Source organism: Stegastes partitus, unplaced genomic scaffold, assembly GCF_000690725.1.
Source record: "Stegastes partitus isolate 25-593 unplaced genomic scaffold, Stegastes_partitus-1.0.2 Scaffold43, whole genome shotgun sequence".
NCBI classification, from domain to species: Eukaryota; Metazoa; Chordata; class Actinopteri; family Pomacentridae; genus Stegastes; species Stegastes partitus.
The window spans coordinates 939,157-958,431 of record NW_007577774.1 but is presented as its reverse complement, the minus strand read 5'-3'; the positions used below and the strand labels follow the sequence as shown (position 1 = coordinate 958,431).

General features: G+C 41.4%; 1 protein-coding gene across 2 annotated transcripts in view; it reads left to right on the top strand.

The window, feature by feature from the left end:
- Positions 1–1,195: 1,195 nt before the first annotated feature.
- Positions 1,196–19,275, top strand: part of mgat5b (alpha-1,6-mannosylglycoprotein 6-beta-N-acetylglucosaminyltransferase B) — a 70,660-nt gene continuing 52,580 nt past the window's right edge. For both annotated transcript variants that reach the window (XM_008305604.1, XM_008305595.1), the window contains exons 1-3: positions 1,196–1,263; positions 2,939–3,051; positions 16,722–16,866. In XM_008305604.1, coding sequence (XP_008303826.1) covers positions 1,196–1,263; positions 2,939–3,051; positions 16,722–16,866 — 326 coding nt within the window. The remainder of the gene's footprint in view (positions 1,264–2,938; positions 3,052–16,721; positions 16,867–19,275) is intronic.

Sequence of the window (19,275 nt, the reverse complement as noted above, 5' to 3'; positions counted from 1 at the left end):
ATCTGAAGCCCAAAATGCTCAATTTGGTCTCATCAGACAAAAGAACCTTCTTCCAATTAACTTTATTGTAAAATTTTGTCAAAAAAGCTGAAATAAATTGAAAACTCCAAAGCTGGTTGAATATTTTCTTCAGGCACTATAAGCATAGTAAGGGTCGGTATAAAAAAATCAGTCTCATGTGTTGTTAAATACCAACATGAGCACATCGTGGGAACAACTTTTAACTTTGCACATCTAATGACAATACACAGAACCCTATGCACATCAGTTTTCATGGTCTTACAAATACGTCCACATCACAATTCGGCATGTCACGCTCGCAAAATAAAATAAATAAAATAAGCCTTCTAGAACCTTGACTTACTATACATGTCTCGCATCACATTCTATGGATGTTAGAGGCCTCATAGGTACACAACATGTCAACCAAAGACTATATTTTTGGCAGGAAATATGGTTACATCCACATATATATACACCTACAGAAGCTTTCAGGGCATCAAATTTTGCCCTCTGCTTGACCTCTTGCAACATTGCTGGAAACTATTTTATCTGTGTTCTTGCTACATTTCTAAAAATGACTCAAGGAAAGACTTACTAATACAAATGTTCCCTGATCAAAACCCTAAAAATGCAGCCGAAGCACCCTAAATTAATGCTAATTGAGACCGTTTTTGTATTCTAATTTCTGCACTATGATGTGCTATGAATTAGGAAATCAACTTTTGCACTCCCATGTGAGTCGTTAGGTGGCGCTGTCAGTAAACAAGCCGCAGCCGAGCAGCTCCTCGTGTCATGTAACCAGAACAGAGCTGCTTCCACTCTGAGGAATCCAATGAACTCAGCGGTCCAGGCTTATTGCGCTCGATGCCGCTGCGTCTCCAGGACATTTAACAGCATTAAGGGACACAATCACAACTTATTAAAGGACACCCACAGCTTTAACCCCTCTCTACTTGTTCCTCTTCAGTGTCGGGAGGAGGACTAACCGAACCTACCTGCCTTCCTTCCTTCTTGCCGCCTGCAGGACGCACCGGCAGGATTTGCGCTGAAGTTGCTCATAAACAGTCAGTCTGGGAAGTTGCGCGTTTGGATCGCTCCCTCAAAGCTTGACAAACATTATGCTTTTGACGCCACTTGACACACAAACTTGCGCGATGGTGAGCACAGCCGGCGCTCTGTACGTGTGCGGAAAATGATTGCAACCAGCAGCGAGCTTTCCATTATGGTGAGGAGATGTCTTCTCACATGCAAACCGTTCAGGTAAGAACCAGCCTGCTGCAAATTTGAAAGCTTTGCACTGTTTTCTCACATTTAAAATGACTACAGGAGACTGGATTTCCTTTATTCTTGCTGCAACATCATGAAAAATTGCAAAAAGAAATATGTAACGCAATGGAGCAAAAACTGCAAAATTGTTGGTTAAATCACTGTTTCAGGCATCTGCATTGAAACACTGCTGATTGTTTTGTCTTCAGCAGAGCAAGTCTTGCAAGTTCAGACCATTGGAATTAATTGGAACCACAGGGTGTCCGCTGTGCCACAATTAAGGTTTGCTTATTCAGCTCAAAGTCTCCCACCAGCAGCTGGAGAAGCTGCGAAAGCGAACCGAGCTGACACAAACTCATTAAAACTTCCGACTTTGTGAAGATAGGCTCAACCCAAACTCAGGGAGCACCATGCATAATTGGTGATGGCCATGCCAGAGCCTGTGCCAGCGCTCAGAGATTTAAAGTTTCCCCCCTGATGCTGCACAGCTCTCTGGTGATGCTGCACATCTCTTCCAGGGCTCCACACCTGATTTAACACACCCCTGTGACACAAACTGTAGAGTTCAGTGGATGGTGCAGGGAGAAAAGCTCTCACTATAGATTCATCGTTGTGTTCTCTCACACGTGCACGCTCCACCGAGCACAAATCCCACTTTTTGCACCATTATCTCACATATTGGATGTGGCACCATCACAAACTCCAGCTGAGTGGCTGCATCCCCCGTCCTGTTGTCGGATCCCCGCCTTATAGAAATATTTAAAAATTGGCTCTTTAGCACAGAAGTGTGACAATCTGTCCCGCAGTTCTGCTCCATGAAAGGATTGTTTCCACGCATTTTCTCAGCATGAGTCCTGGAGCGTTCAGACAAGCCAGTTTTAAGTTAATCGCTCCAAAGCGTTTTGTTTCTTAAGCTGGAGAACTTGAGAAGTGTTTGCTGCTTGCGTGTGTTTTCGCAGCCATTCGCCTGTAATTGAATGCTTTTATTTTGGATGTTTTGCTCACTGGGGCAGAGTGTGATGCAGAAAACCCATCCGTGTAATGGTTCGTTTTAAATGACACAGTCAACCGAGTACACAATGCTTTTCCGTGGCTTGATTGGTACAATATGAACTTTGAAAAATAACTCCACGCTCCATAAAACTTCATAAAGGATTTAGATTCCCGACTCTGAACTCCTTCTGCTGTGAAACCTGCCTTGTTTTAGTACTTTCTTCTCCTTTTTTATCCTTGTCTGTCCTGTTTTTCCTTTCTGTCTGATAAAATCACTCTGGACACTTTTCATGTCCAACATGAAGAGCACCAACTTTTGCCCTCTTGAGGCGCCTCATTGCAGGAAGAATAAGCAATATTTAGCTCCTTTCTTTATAACATTGCTAAACCGGTAGAGTATTGTAAGGAGGTTGTCACACCCACTGCACATATACACCTACACATACACTCTTACAAATGGACACACACAGACTCCAGTCTATTGAATGGTGAATGTGGCTATATCCATGGTCCCTGTGCTCTTCACTCAGATGCTCTTTTATGCTGTCCTTTTATATAGTATTATGCTTTTATGCTGCTCCGTGTAAAGGGACGATAATCTCACCATGAGCACTAACCTCTTCTTTTGGTCTTTTGCCACCTAATCGGCCTCTTGTCTCTAACTCCTCTCCTGCAGGATCTTTGTGGTGGGGATCGGCTTCTTCAGCCTCTGCTTTCTAATGACCTCTCTAGGGGGCCAGTTCTCGGCCAAGCGGCCCGGAGATTCCCCCTTCACCATACGAGCTGAAGGTAAGCCTGCAGTTACGCCTCAGTGCAGCTCGGTAGCCTGCGACTCCAGTGGCTGGTAATGAACAGGATGGAAACGTGCTGAGAGCTTCGTGGGGCCTCCTTGATTGCTTGCCAGACCTGCTCGCTTTGCTAATCAGCAATGTGTCGGAGGGGTGCTGTCGCCTTGAGAGGCTCCCATCTTCTCTCATTTACGCCTCTGTCTTTTTTTTATTTTTTTTTTAACCTCCTTTCATGTCATGACCTCACTTTGACCCGCTCATTTCATCTGTAGTGCAAATAGCTGAAAACTGTTTGACTCATCTTTATGTTTTGTGTTGACCCAGTATGTAGGCAAATAGTGCAGATCCAATAAATGCATTATGCAGAGCGAGTATTCTACCAGTGGGACTCGTCCTGTAAGTTCAATCAAGCAGAAATAAGTTGTCTTAAAAATTCATTAGTCTGGTAGTGAAGATATGATAAGAAAATATTTATACTTATTAATAATGAACCTGCGCTGGAGATGTGGAAGGTGGTGCGATGGTGGCACGTGGAGCATCTGTTTGACAGTGAAAGCTGCATGTTTCAGGGTGGCGGCTACAGTTATCGCAAAGTAATTCCAAAATAGCAACAGAGGCCTTGCCCTCACAGAGATCAACGAATCAAAGCCACTCTGGAAAGGAATCAGAACTATGCACAAGCATCTCTGAGAGAAACTTGTTATCTTTCTTAGCACGTTCTCTGTGTTTGCGCTTTGTGCCTCTGCATATAAACCACTACAGCACAAGCCATTTGGGAGAGTCAGTGTTAGCTTTAGGACTATTGTCTCTCACCTTTTTATCGCCGCCTGGCACAATGTTGACACTGCGTGTCATTCTCTGTGACAGATACCAGCTGGCATGAGACGCAATGATTCCATCCATCAGAACTCATCCAAAGACACCAGATTTTTTTAGTTTGCATTTGTAGCATACTGATAGAAATTTATTTCTATTCAAATGAGGCTGCAGTAATTATTTTATCCCTGTTGAATAATGCAGTTTGTCTCAGGGCCAATCAGTAAACAGCATGTTGTTGTGTGGTTGTTTGTTGTGTACGATTTAAAGATAGTGTTGGTCAGACTGACTGCGATTAATGTCCTGGTTATTAAAGATTTCAAGACCGACTCAAAATTGAAGCAGCCCCTCAGGAAAGTCTGTTACTCTGACAGTATAGTAATATTGGCAGGAAGTGTTGTAGTGAGGCGCATCAGGTGTTGTCTTGGGAGACAATTTCAAGGATCTCACCCGTTTATGAAGTAGTATAGCTAGTTCAAGGTGAGAGATGGGGAAAAGAAAAAAGTGGGGGATAAAACGGGAGAGCTGTCTGATTAATTAACCACTCACAGGCTGCAGTCAAGGGAAGGCAACCGGCCTCCAGCTCATTAAACGCTGCCTTGCCGCTAACCAGGCAGAGCCGAGCTATGTAAATGCTCATTCTCCACGTGTGCGCGCATGTTTGTGTACATGTGCGTGTTGGAAGAGCGAGGATTAGCAGCCCTGGAGTTAGCGTAATGAACGAAGCGGGATGCATTTGTTCAGCGGAGCAGCACTCTGATAACGCTGGCTGTACACATCCATGCGGCCTGCGCACATGTACGCATGCATCCGGGGTGAGATGTGACACGCTTTCATGCTAGAAGTGCGAACATTTCATAAAAGCAGCACAAGCACTGTAGCGTTCCCGGCGTTTTTTACAGTCTGGGAGAGTAAACAAAATGGCCAGGCTGTGCTGGAAACGAAGCACTCCTCTGTTTATTTCTCATCCTGTGAATGGCAATAACTGCCTGAAGAGCAAAAAAAAGTGTGAAGAAAAATCTGTAATTATTGTCTTGCTACCTTCTGTTTCTCCTCTCTCTCTGCCCTCCTGCCCCCCTCTAGCTGTCTGCCTGCTTTTCTCTTTATGTGTTTCTGTTTACCTCTTGCCTGGTTTTATCTCTGTTTTTTTTTTTGGAGTGGTATAGATTTCGATGTACAGCGTGTAAGTGAAGCACTCTTTGACACCACACACATCCCCAAAAACGCAGAACAACAGCGTTCGGCTATATCCAGATTTAAAATGCATGCATTTCCCTCATTACTTCGCTTTGAAGGTACAGGGAACTAATGATGAGGGAGAAAAAGTAAGAGGGGGGACAGAGAGGAGACTATTTCTACCAGAGTGGGAAGCATGAAAGGCGGAGGCGTTTGATCCTAGATATCTTAAAGGCTCCAGAGGTGTACTGTAGCTTTCTAATAAGCCCTTTGAAGACCACCTTCACTTTGTGTCCTTTTGCCACAGGGGTCTTAATGCTGCTTAGCCACAAAGAGAGAAATAGGCCTTGGACGCTTTCAGGTTTGCTCAGAGCAGGGCTCAATGGTTCAAGGTGTTAATGTCCTCTCTTTTCTTACCTGTCAGCTCCATTACCTGCAGTTTTCTAAGTGCTGGAAAAATCAGCTGCAGATGGCTTCATCTCCCTTAAATCTTTACCTGCTTTCCCTGCATTTGGACCATGCATTTACCCATTCCTATTCATTGTGCTGAATGCATGAAATAACTCACAATTGAAAGCACGTAATAAAATAAAAGTTTCAAAATTGCTAAAGAATAATACCGACTCGCAGGAGTAAGCTGAATAAATCGCTGACTTGTATCCGAGCATCAGGTGTGCAGGGAGCATCGTTCAGCATCCTGTTTACTGCCATCCTTTCAGAGACGCAACTTTTTTTAATTTTTTTTTATTTCACGCCTCAGCAGTCTTCGCCACATGATGGATTAAAATGAGTCTTTTCCGACATCGCTCACAGCAAGGGTGTGGCGTTTACCGGTTTATCAGAGCTGTGAACTTCGCTACTTTGTTTGAATGAAAAATTGGAGAAGTAATGCGTCTGGAATGGAAGCGCTCTCCCTCCAGGGCGCGTGGAGATTTTATGAATAAAATAAACTGACCTTTGCCCTCACCGACGGAGCTTCACCAGCAGTTAAGAATAACTGTGAATGCAGGTGACGGTCTGGCTGACAAAAGGGGAGGTGTGGATAAAAGATGACCGTTCATTGTTTCTTTCACGAGCTCCTGTCGCCGAGTGATGAAAGCAGTGATTTTTCTGCTGGATTGTGCTGCAGGTATGACAGCAGGGACTGTGCTGATTGTTGTTTTAGCCAAGATGGGCAGTGACACTTACCCAGATTCAGCCGCTAAAATGTTTTCAGATTGCTTTGTTGTTCACCGCTTTTGTGCATTTCAGCATCTTTTATTTAAAGAACCATTTGTTGTATATTTAGGGCCGAGGCAGATATACAGCATATCATCCTCCCCCCTCCTCTTGTTGTTGTGTGGCTTCACAACAGACGTATTTTAGACCGAGATAGTACCCGTGTAGTGTTTTTGTCCTAGACGATAAACAAAACTGCTCATTAGCAGTCTTTTGTGGACAGGACTGTCGTTATATACTGCTGGTGTTGGTTTAATTTTGTGTGTGCATGTCCTGTCAGTTAATTAATTGTGACCTGGTGGAACCAGTGGGAAATTAAGTGTTACAGTTTTGATTACAACTCGCTATAAATTAGCTCTGGTAATGTAATTGCCTCTATTGGAGTGTGGCCGTAAACTGTGTGCAGGAACTTGCACGTGTCAGTGCTCATACATCCAAAACAGGGAAAAGCAAGAGTAATTAATGCACAAGCAACATAGCTGCCTGTTTAAACAGTGCCAACGTGCAGCATTGTGCGTTAATATTACAGGTTTACGGTGTCTTTTGGAACATACTGTACGTGTTCAGGTGTCGTCGGCGGCAAACTGGGTCAGGAAGTTCACCTCCACTGTTGGTACAGGTAGCGTTTTCTATTCTTGTTGTTTCTCTTTCTTTCATGCATTTTTTTGTGTGTGAAAACAGGAAATATGTTTATGCAAAGTAGCGAGAGACAAAAAAAAAATAGAATTAAGCTACCAAAGTTTCGTCCTAAAAAATGACTGTCTGCTGTGACACTCTGCGGCGCCACACTCGTGCGCCTCCTGCTAAATTAAGAGGTACGTGTTTTTAATGAGGGTGCAGTTCAGACAGTCATTATTTAGACAGATATAATTGTTTTTGTTTTCCAAGGTGCTTTAGAACATTCAGTCTAGAATAAAAATAATGAACATTATGCTGAAGGGCCAGTTCTCAGCTTTTATTTGAGTAGATTTAGAGAAATATTGAATTAGCTGTGTGTAACATACAGCTCTTTTAACACATAGTGGCTAAACTGCAAGGATTCATAGTTAATTGGGCACTTGTTTGGCTCATGTTTATGTGTTATTTTAGCAGTAGTTCATGCATATAGCACAGAAGAGCTCTTGTGTGGCTGTTGGATTAAATAGAAGCTGCCATTTACACTGAGGAAAGATGAAGATCATTCAACTGTCGAACATCGTAATGCGGTTAAAAAAGATAAGCATCATATATTAGAGAGAAATCGATGGTAAGCTGCTTTATCAAAATCAAGAGTTGGGTTTTTACAAACAAGGACACTAGAAAATGCCACAGTCGACCGAGCAGCACAGGTTTTGTGGATGAGTGAAAAATCGGTGTGAAGAAAAGCCACATGGATTCGCCACATGACGTAAAGCTCCGGTAAGCCTCAAAGACAGAAAGGGCCGGCCTCGAGTTCCCAACAACAAAAGAAAAGTAAAGTGTGGAGCACAAAAGGAGCAGGTCATGACCCAAAAACACAACATTTCATCTGTCAAACATTGCAGTTTTTCTTTTGGCCGCCACTGGAACTGGCATTTATTGATGATTTCACCGCTGACAGAAACAAAAGGATGAACGCTGAAGGAAAACAGGAGTTTGCTCGGATTCAGCCGAATGCATCAAAACTCATCGGACGGCATTTCATCATTCAGCGGGATGATAAAAAAAACCGTGCCGTCAAAGTAACCAAAGAGCTTTTCAGGATGAAGAGATGGAATATCCCTTGTCTGGCAGAGTTGTTCTCCTGATCTCAATTTGACTGAGCTGTAAAGGCAGAGACTCCCAACAAGCTCAGTCTGACTGGTGGCTGCAGTAAAGGCCTGGCAGAGCAACGCCCGGGAAGATGTAAAAGCGCCTGCTGATGGATCTAAGACTTCTGGCAGTAGCCGACGATAAATTCAGAGTTAAATTTTCCACAAAGTGAAATACTTTACTACCACCGTTAAACCTAGGATCCAATGTGTTAACAGGGCTATATCTCACACGCAGTTCCTTCAATATTAACATAAACCTATTCACATCAAAGCTGAGACTTTAATGTCCATTATTTTATTTCAAATTGAAGGAAGCGCAGAGCGTAAAGAAGAAAAATCACAACACCCAATGCTGTGTGTTAGCAGCACTGCCTTTCCTCAACTTGTGAGTTGCTTGCTTTGCTATTTTAAGACATCACCTATGTGTCAAACATCAAATAACAATATAAGTTACATTTGCAGCACACTGATAAAGGTGAAAGTTTTGCAGGGTTTCAGTCTACCGAAACTTCATTGTGCTTTTAACTAAATATGTTGGTCTATCTGCATACCGTGGGCTGGAAACGGAGGTTAGGAGATAGCAAGCGAAAGAGACAGATTAAGGTTTTAATTGAAGTTCGAGAGAGCCATGATTAAAAAGTAGTGCAGGTAGTTTCCCCCTTTTCAGCGCTGTCAGGCATAATAAGAGGTTGGAGCTGCACACATGATAAGTGACAGAGGTTTTCTGCTCTAATAGCTTCTGGATCCGGCAGCTCCCCTCGTAGGTGCCAAAAATAAGAGAGCAACTCAATCTCAATCAGCCTTTTCTGTAATGAATATTTGAATTGGGAGTGAGAGGACGGGGGAGAGGGTTGGCTGAGCGTGTCTTGAGTTCAGACCAGGAGGGAATGTATGATTTCATCCCGGTGACAGGTGAGGAGCAGAGGTCTGGACGTAAGCCGCATCGCTAAGAATACCAGTCAGCCAGAGTGCACATCAGGGACGACGGCATTTATTTATTTAGCTTCAGTGGTGCTAATGGGGAGAAGAAGGAGCAGGTGAATATGAATCAGACAGGACGCCTTTCTGCATCCTGTACTTTTGTTGACACATGAATGACTACATTTCCAACATTAACACATAAAAATAACATCGTGCACAAAGCAAAGATAACAATTTTACACCGAGGTGCTATAAAGCTTCATCTTTTACTGGATTCTGTTGATTTGGACAAAATGCAAAGTGGGCACAGTTCTGGCAGTTGTACATTTTACTTTTTGGCATTTTCTTGAGCAGAGGCACCTCTAACAAGCTGTTGGTGCTCTTTTCTGTCTTCTCCGTATTGGTTTTATGTGTTGTATATGGTTTAAAAGGGATGTCTTAGGGCAGAACAGGTTGAGAAAAAAAAAAAGAAAATCTGATTTCTTTCTGATTTGAGATGTGAGATAAGGAAATTTGCAAAACCACTGACATGACACTTGGGCTGGATGCATTGCAAACCATATATCCTAAATTGCAACCTTGAAACCATTTAAATTAAATAGTTGTCCAGCTTTACAGACTATGACTAATCCAAAAATGAGCAAAGCGGTGGAGCAGAGCTAATGCGAGTCAGGCATATGTCTCTGGGTCCATATGACACTTAATAGAATTTAAATACGTACATTAAAATGAACTCCTCATGCAATTGTCATTAACAGGATTAAATTAGCCAATAAGCGTTTTTGTACCAGGCTGTAAACACGTTTAATTCTGCTGTAAAGTTGCATATTTTCCCACTGAGACTGACTCACTGTTGGAGCCACCATCTAGTGGCCATTCGAGGAACTGCAGTTTTTGCACTCTTGGCTCATGTTTCAGCCCAAGAGGTTTCCACTTGTTTCACTGAGCGATTCATAATGGCCCTAAATAAGCTGCATTACCCAGGGGGCACTTGGTGACACTCTGTTTGTATTCAATATTGGCAGCTAGTCTGAGCAACAAGAGAAGAAAGCATCCAAATATTTCGTTTGCAGAGCCGGGCGGCTTAGTCGGCGAGTTGCATTGGGCAAATAGCAGCAACAATAAATCAATGTGTTCATTTGTAGTGCATCTCTTTATAGACTGTCTGTCTTGTCTGGGCAGAGCATCTCGTCTTCTGTTTGGGTCTCGCTTGCCAGCTACTTCCAGAGCTGTGACATTGTGCTTGACAAAAGAGACAAGAAAATACTGTGATTTTGTGATTTTATGAAGTTTGATGAACTCCAACAGGTCATGTCTTCATATGTGTGTGCACAAACTGAAATGATTATCGAGTCTCTCAGTCAAGGTTTAGTTACAACTCCCACATGCATTGTGAGGCTACTTACCAAGCAGCAGAGCTAAAGGTCAACGGTTTTTTATTTATGTTAATGTTAATATTGGCTTTCCTTAAGATTCTATAGAACACAATCTGTTGAATAGTTTGTTTACGCCTCGTTCTGTTCTGTGTGCGTCTACTTACACTTCAACTGACAGAACAACCTGTTTGAAAGGAATTGAAAGGAGGCTTGTAGTGCGACTGTGCACCAACGTCAAATGGTTTACATGACTCATGGTTCAGGTATCAAGGGCAGAATTTTTTGCTCAAAGTCTCAGGAAATACCAGAAACTCAGAGCATCCCGACCTCCTGACTGCATCATAGTCAGTCATACGTTGGGTATAGTCAGTTATTTTGCACTCGAATAATTGCAAAGGCTGCCTCTTTGATTGAAAGTATTTATGTCATGAACATCAGCAATATTTCCCAGTATCTTTTATTCACTGGAGAAATTTATAATGCACTAGGCTGCTTAATGATTCACTAATGCTGGCTGACACACAGACGCTAACATTTGGATAAGAAGAGTTTTTTTTTGTTTTTTTCCCGCTCCAAGCTCTGACAAAATGTGTCAATTTCTAAAGATTAGACAACAAAAACACCCAAACTGAGTAGTCTGCAAGGCGGTCATGATATCTTGTCCTTCTCTGCTTTTAGATGTTTGAGAAAGAGGACATTTTTTTAATTAAAAAACTGATTTTTCACATACAGACAGCACGATTTCCTCCCAAAACACTGAGCCAACAACTGGAATGTGTTTTTAATGAACAACAACTCCTCAAAATTTGTGATGACACGCTGACATCTGCAACATTGAGCAACATATCGTAACATACGACAGCATTTTTTTCGTGCTCCGTTGGTTATTTCACATAAGCATAAAGAAATGTTGTGATGCTGTTATTACTTATTCCTCTTCCTTGCTTAAAATGTTTGACTGTTGGGGAATAAAACTAATTGTACGTCCTTGAATACTGTGAATTTTGAGGTATTCATTTATTCCACTACATTGATTCCACAGTATTAGTTTTATTACCAATTAGGATTTTACACACAAAACATCACAGACCCCAGATGTATACTTTGTCATATCTCATAGGTGCATCATTCTATATTTCCAGTTTTGCATGCACTTACCTTTTTCCCTCCCTAATGACGTCACATAACTGTTTTCTGTTTCTGTTTTAAATAGCGCTTTTTAAAAATACCAATGCATTGGGCTCCCAGGGGGACTTTGTCAGTCATTTAGAAAAAAGAGAAACACAGTTTTCCACATAAAAAAAATGTTGCTAAAATAAGATAATGTTCAAAGTCAGAGATGCGGCGCATAATTTCACGATCAAATGTTTTACGGCAATCTGATTAAACGTTTTTGTTCTGTCGCACAAGTGAGATAAAAGTGTTGCGTCGTACATATGGTCGACATGCAGTCAGAGAACGAATGTAAGCATTTTGGAGGCTGCGGAGTGAGTGGGTGGGAAGGATATGTATGCGAGGAGAAAGATCGGTTTGTCGGAGCTCCAAGATGAAGTTTGGCTGGAACAAATCGAGAATTTATCTCTGAAATGTAGTTTTTGGATGGCAGCAGTGTGGGGTTTTTTTTCAGCCAACAATTGCCCAGATTTGGCATTGCTGAAATGTCGAGATGTCTAAATAAATAATGATAAATAAATAATATTGTGTCACAATAATAATAATAGTAATAATAATAATAGTAATAATAATGCTTACTTGAAATTACTGAAAATGAACGGGGAAATAAGTGTTTAATTGATTGTGCTTAGTATAAAAGATGCAATTAGCACGTTTCTTTGACACAATATGCAAATTAAATTAACTTGTCTACGTTTTCCTGTCTCCAGTCGATATTTCTTGCGTATTGAATATGTTGGTAAAATGACGGTTAAAGTAATGTTTACGTGTTAATGCACGACAGTAACGGTCCAGTGCAGCAGTAGCATAAGTCTAAATGTCTGAATGCTGTTGCTCTTACCTAGTCAACGCATATTAACTCTTCTTCCTGCACTGGTTTGCATTTGTGTGCCGGTGTGCATTGGTTCCACAAATTATTTGGGTTAAAATTTGGGATGCACGATATATCGGCGACCACATTGATATTGGCCGATATTAGTGTTTTTTTCCGATATATTGGTATTGGTCCGATGGACAAATTTAGCCAATGTGAAAAACTGATGATTGTCTAAGATTAGTGCTTTCCTCTAATCTCTACAGTTGATATTGCTGCTGTTTTACAGATGTTTTTACCTAAATGGTCCTGGACCTGAACTTTAAATATGTTAAAATATCTTTAAATATGTTTTGCTTTTGTTGTGTAATAAAGAAGACTATATGGTCTGATTTGGTATGGGCTTCTTATTGAATAGTTTTCATGGTCTCACAGTGCTTACTTATCCTCATTTTTCAGTGTGAACAAAAATTGAAAATCGATATCGGTAATATCAGCTATCGACGATATTGGAAATCCTAATATCGGATATCGGTATCGGCCAGAAATGTTAATATCGTGCATCACTATTAAAAATGCATTGCCTGTGTTTTAAAGATGGATTACATGTTAGACTCCTTTTAGAATAACTCTCATCTCCGAAAGCTCATGTCTTGTGCATGTTGCTTTCAGCTCCAGCTTCTCATCGAGCTCTCCTGCTGTATCGCTGTCCCCTTGTATCCAACACTTGTTGATCCCATTTCAGATATTTCAAGCTGGTTCTCGTTTATCTCTGATGGGATCCTTGCTGCCATGTTTTTCTCGATTTTACTCACATCCATGTGGCCCGTCGCTCTGCTGGGCTGCACTTTCTGTCCTCAATTTTTTGAAAAACTTTTCTGACAGCAACTCCAACTGAAGAGGATAAATTAATAAGGTTTCTGCTGAGCTAAGCCGACTCATTCGTGCAAACAAACAATACCTGACCTTTACTCTAAGCTCACTTCGCTTGTCTTATTTAATTTACGGTGAATGTGTGAAGTCATTTACCCTTTAAGTTCACACAAGTACTCTGAGCAGACTAACCGTGAGTGGAGTTCTTAGTAGAAACTAGCTCTTTAAAGTTGCAGCTGAATATTCAGTTTATCTAAAATCATATGAAATAACCACACAGTCTTCATTAGAGTTTGGATTTGCTTCATTGTCCTTCATTCAGGCATTGTGCTCGGTTATTTCTAATCTGTTTTCAGGTATTTTATCTCAAAAGAGAGTAAATAAAAAAATAAAAACTGCAGTAATGTCAACATCTATGCGCTGTACAATTGTGCACTCGGTTAAAGTTGCCCAGCGGGTTGCATGATTGAAGGCAACAGCAGTCAGACATCCTGCAGCGCGTGGATTGCATGTGAGCACGACATGTCAGACCTGCTTGTTGTCATGTTCGAAAATGCTCAAGATGCTTTTTGAACATCAGTTCTTGCCCACATGCTATACTTGAACTTTCTAATTTAACATTTTTTTCTTGTTAGGTGGGATATTGCTGCAATACAACGTTATGTACTCGTCTATTTTGCAATTTATTTGTAAAGTGACTTGACTAAAGCTCATCGTCAAGTGATTTAATATAATTTTTAAACACTTCACTGAATTATAGACTCCAAACCTATTGAGATCATGTGTTTTTTTTTTTTTTTTTAATGAAACCTAGACTCTTAAATCTATGAAAGATATTCAGCTGGTGTTGTTTTGTGGTGATTTATGGTTTCATGTTGACAGTCTGTGTTTCACGCACCGGCGCTCTCTCCCTGTTTCACTTGGTCCTCACGCACTCGTAGCTATTTTCTGGGCAGATCAACGCTTTCTCGGCCCAGCTGAAAGGTTTCTGAAAATGCCTGAAGGATTAGCTTTATATGCCAGCAGCCACTGACTTGCAGACGGAAGCATGTGAGGTGAAGGCGAAGTTTACTAATGTTGCCGATAAGAGCAGAATTCAGCAACAGGCAGACGGGATTAACAGACAAACGGCTCAACCGCTGAGGCAGATAGACAATCTGGCGAGGCTCGTGGAGAGGCACATTTTGGGGAAGCTGATGACAAAATTAGAAACAGGTAAAGGAGAAAGGTTGGAACACACTGAGGGCTAAACAGATAAAGAGATACTGGCTGGCAGACGAATAATGGGTAAAAACCTGTGGCATCGACTTGTCTGTTTCGGAGGGGAGGAACATTTTTTCGAATGGAGCCCGTGGGACTCTTCGAGGGCAGCTGTTTATAGCTGGTCAGCCAGTTTCCGAGCTCACACACACACACACACACACACACAGCAGGCTACAGTACAAATGTGATCTAATTGGAATTTGTTCATAATATCGATTGTGCCGTGGCACTTTGGAAATTGAGTCGTTAAAGGAGATTAGCTGCTGCTAAATCGACCTTTTATTAACCAGCTGATGAGGAATGAGACAGAGGAAGCTCTGCGTTCCCACATAGATGCTATCAACACCCGCTACTCACCTCAATCTGCGTTGGAAAGCTCACATTAGTCTGAAGTTTCCCAAGAGAACGCAAGAGCAAAAGGATGCCTGACCAGGAGCTGGCTGCCAGATATATACATATACATATACACGGATCACTGCTAAAAATGTACATTGTAGGAAGCGTGTTCAGTCCCAGTAATGGTGATTTACTAGCACAAAGCGTGTGAGGATTATTGCTGTGAAGAAATGTGAGTTCTTCCCACACTTTAGCCCAGAGGCTGTGTTTAGACTTACTGCAGCGAGTACACTGCGACTGATAGAGGATGCTCTGAAATACACAGAAATCCTTTCAAATAAATTCACAGTAAAGCGGTGAAATAGTTATTTGTTCAGGATTTACTAGTTTGGTCTCAGATGCAACAGGTTTTGCAGCTTGGACAGCATTGTGATATGTTACTTCCATTGATTTCTTCCTTCCTAAATCTCATCCCCCCTTTTTTTTTCATCCTGTACCATTCTTCTGTCAAATGTATTGTTAAACTGCTGCTGTGAAGCAGAAAATCTGAATGTAAATTCATTTAGCTTCTTTCTTTCTGCTCATGGAATGGAAATTTGTTCTCTAACTGCTGAATTATTCAAAGGGAGACATCTTTGGGATGGAGGAAACTATAAATGACTAAAACTGTGCTAAGCCAAAGGAAAAAAAAAATATGCATAGGCAGTAAAGGTGCAAGAATTGGAGAATATCTGGGTTCTCTCCAATAACATTCACTCCGATGTATTTCAAGTCTTTCATTGTTTTCATGAGCCTTCTTCATGATATGAATGGTTCACTCCTTTTTTTTTTTTCCAATCTCAAAAGCACACAAGACCAGAAAAAGTGTGACTTTTCTTCCCTCTCCTTATTTTATTTACTGCGGCTGTAATACGATTTTTCCTGTGAAAGGTGACTTTTGCCTGGGTGGTGATAAATGAACTCTGACAGGGGAAGTGAGTCTGCACACGTTGCACTTTCTAAATTCTTTTGCAATTGATGAGCGAGAGGAGAAGCTTTATTTTCACTCTCAACCTCCAAGAACAATATAAGGCTGTTGTTGGTTTCTGCTATTTTTTTTATTTTTTTTTTCCTCAAGAGTTCAGACCACAAATTCACTCTGAAGTCCCAAGACTGGCATTATTTTTCCCGACCCTTTGAATTTTCTTCATCAAAAACGACTTAAGACCTACTGCCTGAGGCAACAAGCTAACTTCTTAGCAGTCGATGCGGTTCCTTGTTAATAGTTATGCCTGGCATTGAGCTTAGTGTGATCAAAGGAAGGAGTGCAGGGTCAGGACCTCCACTCACCATCAATGCAGTCAAGAACCTGCTTTGACCTTATTGTCTGTAGCTGCTGGCTCATTAATTGACTTGGTGTTTGCTAACAGCATCCTTCTGGTTTACCACCAGTCAGGTCATTAATAATTTAAGCCAGGCAGAAAGACAAATCCAATACTGAGAGAGTAATTTGCCCATTCCTTTGCTTTGCTGGAGCACCGACTCCTCACTGAGCCGCCGGGTTTAGTCATGAGGGACGAACGTAAATAGAAAATAGAATAAAATGACGTTTAAAGGTAAAGCACAGGGAAACTGGGACCTGAAATGAAGTCACTTAAAATGTGGCCTTGGTGAGTTTATGCTACATCAGTGCATTTAAGCTGCTGCTACAGAAAATATTGTGGTTGTATTTTGGACAACAAACAAGTTGTTCTGCTCTGCTGACCTTGTTTCCTACATTATATGAAGCTACAGCATGTTTGTATACATGCACTCTGTATAACGTCAAAAACATGTTGAATTCATGACTTATTCAAATTTCTCATGCTGCTCTTGCGTTCTTTGTCCACTTTTTGCCATCTTGTTTCTATTATTAGTCACTGTATTTGTTTGTCTGTGTGGGTTTTCTTTTTAGTACTTGGTGGCCAAGAGTCTCGCGGGGTGCTGAGAAAAATCAGTGACATGCTGGAGGTGATCATGAAAAGGATGGACGCTCTGTCTAAGCTGGGAAACACCAGCGATGCCCACCGGCTGGATGAGCTCAGCTCGGCCCTGGACAGGTACAGTACGACTTGTGTGTTGCTTACGATGTAAATGATGATGATGATGTTGATGTTCCATCAGAAGATGCAGCTGATGTATCTCACTCTGTCACTTGTTCTATGAATGCTCACTGCACAGCTAAGGGAGAAGAGTGTTTTAGTGAATTTTTTTTATTAATATAATGTCAGAGTTTAGTGCATGCTCTACTTTGAACTCTTGCAGTGCTCCTGTGGAAGAAAGAAACCTTTATTTGTCACAAATACATTGCAGCACTGTGAGAAGATTGGCTTTGCTCAAGAGACTAAGGTGGCGGCATTACGGGGGCTGATCTTCTGATCAGTAACCTGGAGCTTCCAACATTGAGCTACTGCTGCTGCTGTTATTGTAAAATCAGTAGAAATGTAAGAGACGCACTGCTCTTACATTGGTTTAAGACTTGAAAAATCCAAGGTTTTCTTTCCAAAAAGCTAATGGTGAGATTCTATTAGAGGACTACTTTCACATTACTTTGTGATAACAGCAGATGTGTTACCAAGGAGTTCAGGAATGAAATAGCTTCAGTTCAAAACTACTGCACACACAGAACCGCTGCATGTCGTCAGTGTTACGCCCATTAAAAATGAATGTGTCACAGCCATAATCTTAACAACCAAAGTGCAGCCGTGACTACAGTCACACTGACAGCTGAGTGTGCAGTCAGAAACCACAGAGACGGTTTGTTTCAGCAGCGATCAGTGAGAGAAGCTTGGTGAAGCGGTGACTCTACTACATTACAGGACACATAATGCAGCACAGCTTGTCTCCACGAGTCAGAGGAAATGCAAATGTTATCGCAAGGTCATGCCAAAGCGGTCCTCCAAAAAGTTCTTGCCGTGACCTTTTGGGGGTCTAGAGCGTCGGGTTTGACACTAATGAGGGACCAAATAGCTTAGAGTCCGGCGGACACTTAGCTTGTCCTGCTAACTGACAGATTTGATAATTGACTAAGGAGACAAATCTGAAATTCATACATATTTTAACAGTTACAGCACTTTTTAGATTATTAGATTAGTTTATCTAAAAGGGGACAGCGCAATTTCATAAAACACATGATTACACATGGTTAAAAAAGCCAGAATTAGCCAGAAGGCTAGTTCTCATCTGTAGTCCCCCTTTGCTTGTTTGTCACACAGTTGTATGGCAAAAGATGTTAAACTATATGGAAAATCGTGCAAAAATGAAGTGTATGTTGGGGTTTATGTACGTTGTATGTACAACATTTGTAATGCAAAAGTTATGGTCAAAAAATTCTGCTACTGTGATCAATTCAGCGAGTAAAAGATGACCTGATTTGCAACCTGATATTTTTTCTTTCATAGTCTAAAAACAGCAAAAAAAAAAACCCCAAAAGGCCCAAAGCAAGTGTTTGGTCGATAATTAGCAACAGCCCTTTGGTAAATATCACAGCTTGTAAAAACTTTTTGTAGCCATGAACGACTCTTTCAGCTCTTGTTTGGGGGATTTTCATCCATTTTTCCTGCAAATTGCTTCAAGTTCTGTAAAACTGTTCGACCACTCTGCTCTTTTGAGAGAATTTTGGTGATTTCGGTCTGGAAACTGTGAGAGCCACGGAACAACCTTCAGCTCGCACCTATTGAGGTCGTCCATTGTGTGTTTTGAGGTGTGCTTAGGATCAGTATCCTGTTGTAGGGGCCATGCTCACCTTCATTTTTTTTCTTTACGGACAGTATGAAGTTTGCTTCCAGTGGCTGTAACAAAAGCCCAAAGCAAAATCAATCCTTCCCTGAGCTCAACAGTTCTGCTCTTTTTGTGAAATTCTACCAACTTTTTTTTTTTTACATTCTAGAGAGACCTTTTGCTCATTCTAGCCAAAAGGAACTATTTTGACTTGAATCATAAATGCATCAGGCTTGTTTCAAACATTTATTTGCACATTTCTGGAGCTGGATTTTCTGTTTATAGTCTATTTGTCAGGATGTAAGAGAGTTTTTTTTTTTTTGTCTGCTGACTTCGATAAAGGTCATATTTGTGCACGTGTCACTGTACATCAGAGCGGTGAACCATCACTCCAGAGTCTGCAAAATCTTCCTGAAGGTCTTTTGCTGCCTTTATAGTGATCTAACGAGCAGCTCTCTCAGAAAGTTTTCCCGTTAACTGCCATTTCTTAATTACAATAAGACCTGAGGAAACAGCTACCTGAAACTACTGTGCTCCTTATAGCCTTTTCCTGCCTCGTGGGCATCAGTTATTTTCATTTTCAGAGTGCTTGGCAGCTGCTGAGAGGAGCCCACGGCTGCTGATTGTTTTTATTTTGCTTCCCAGTGATGATCATAAACAAGCCATAACCCCATCAAGCTAATTTAAATATTATAAAAGTTATCTGGTCATCGCTAGAATCTCTTGAAGTGTCCAAACTTGTTCGTAGT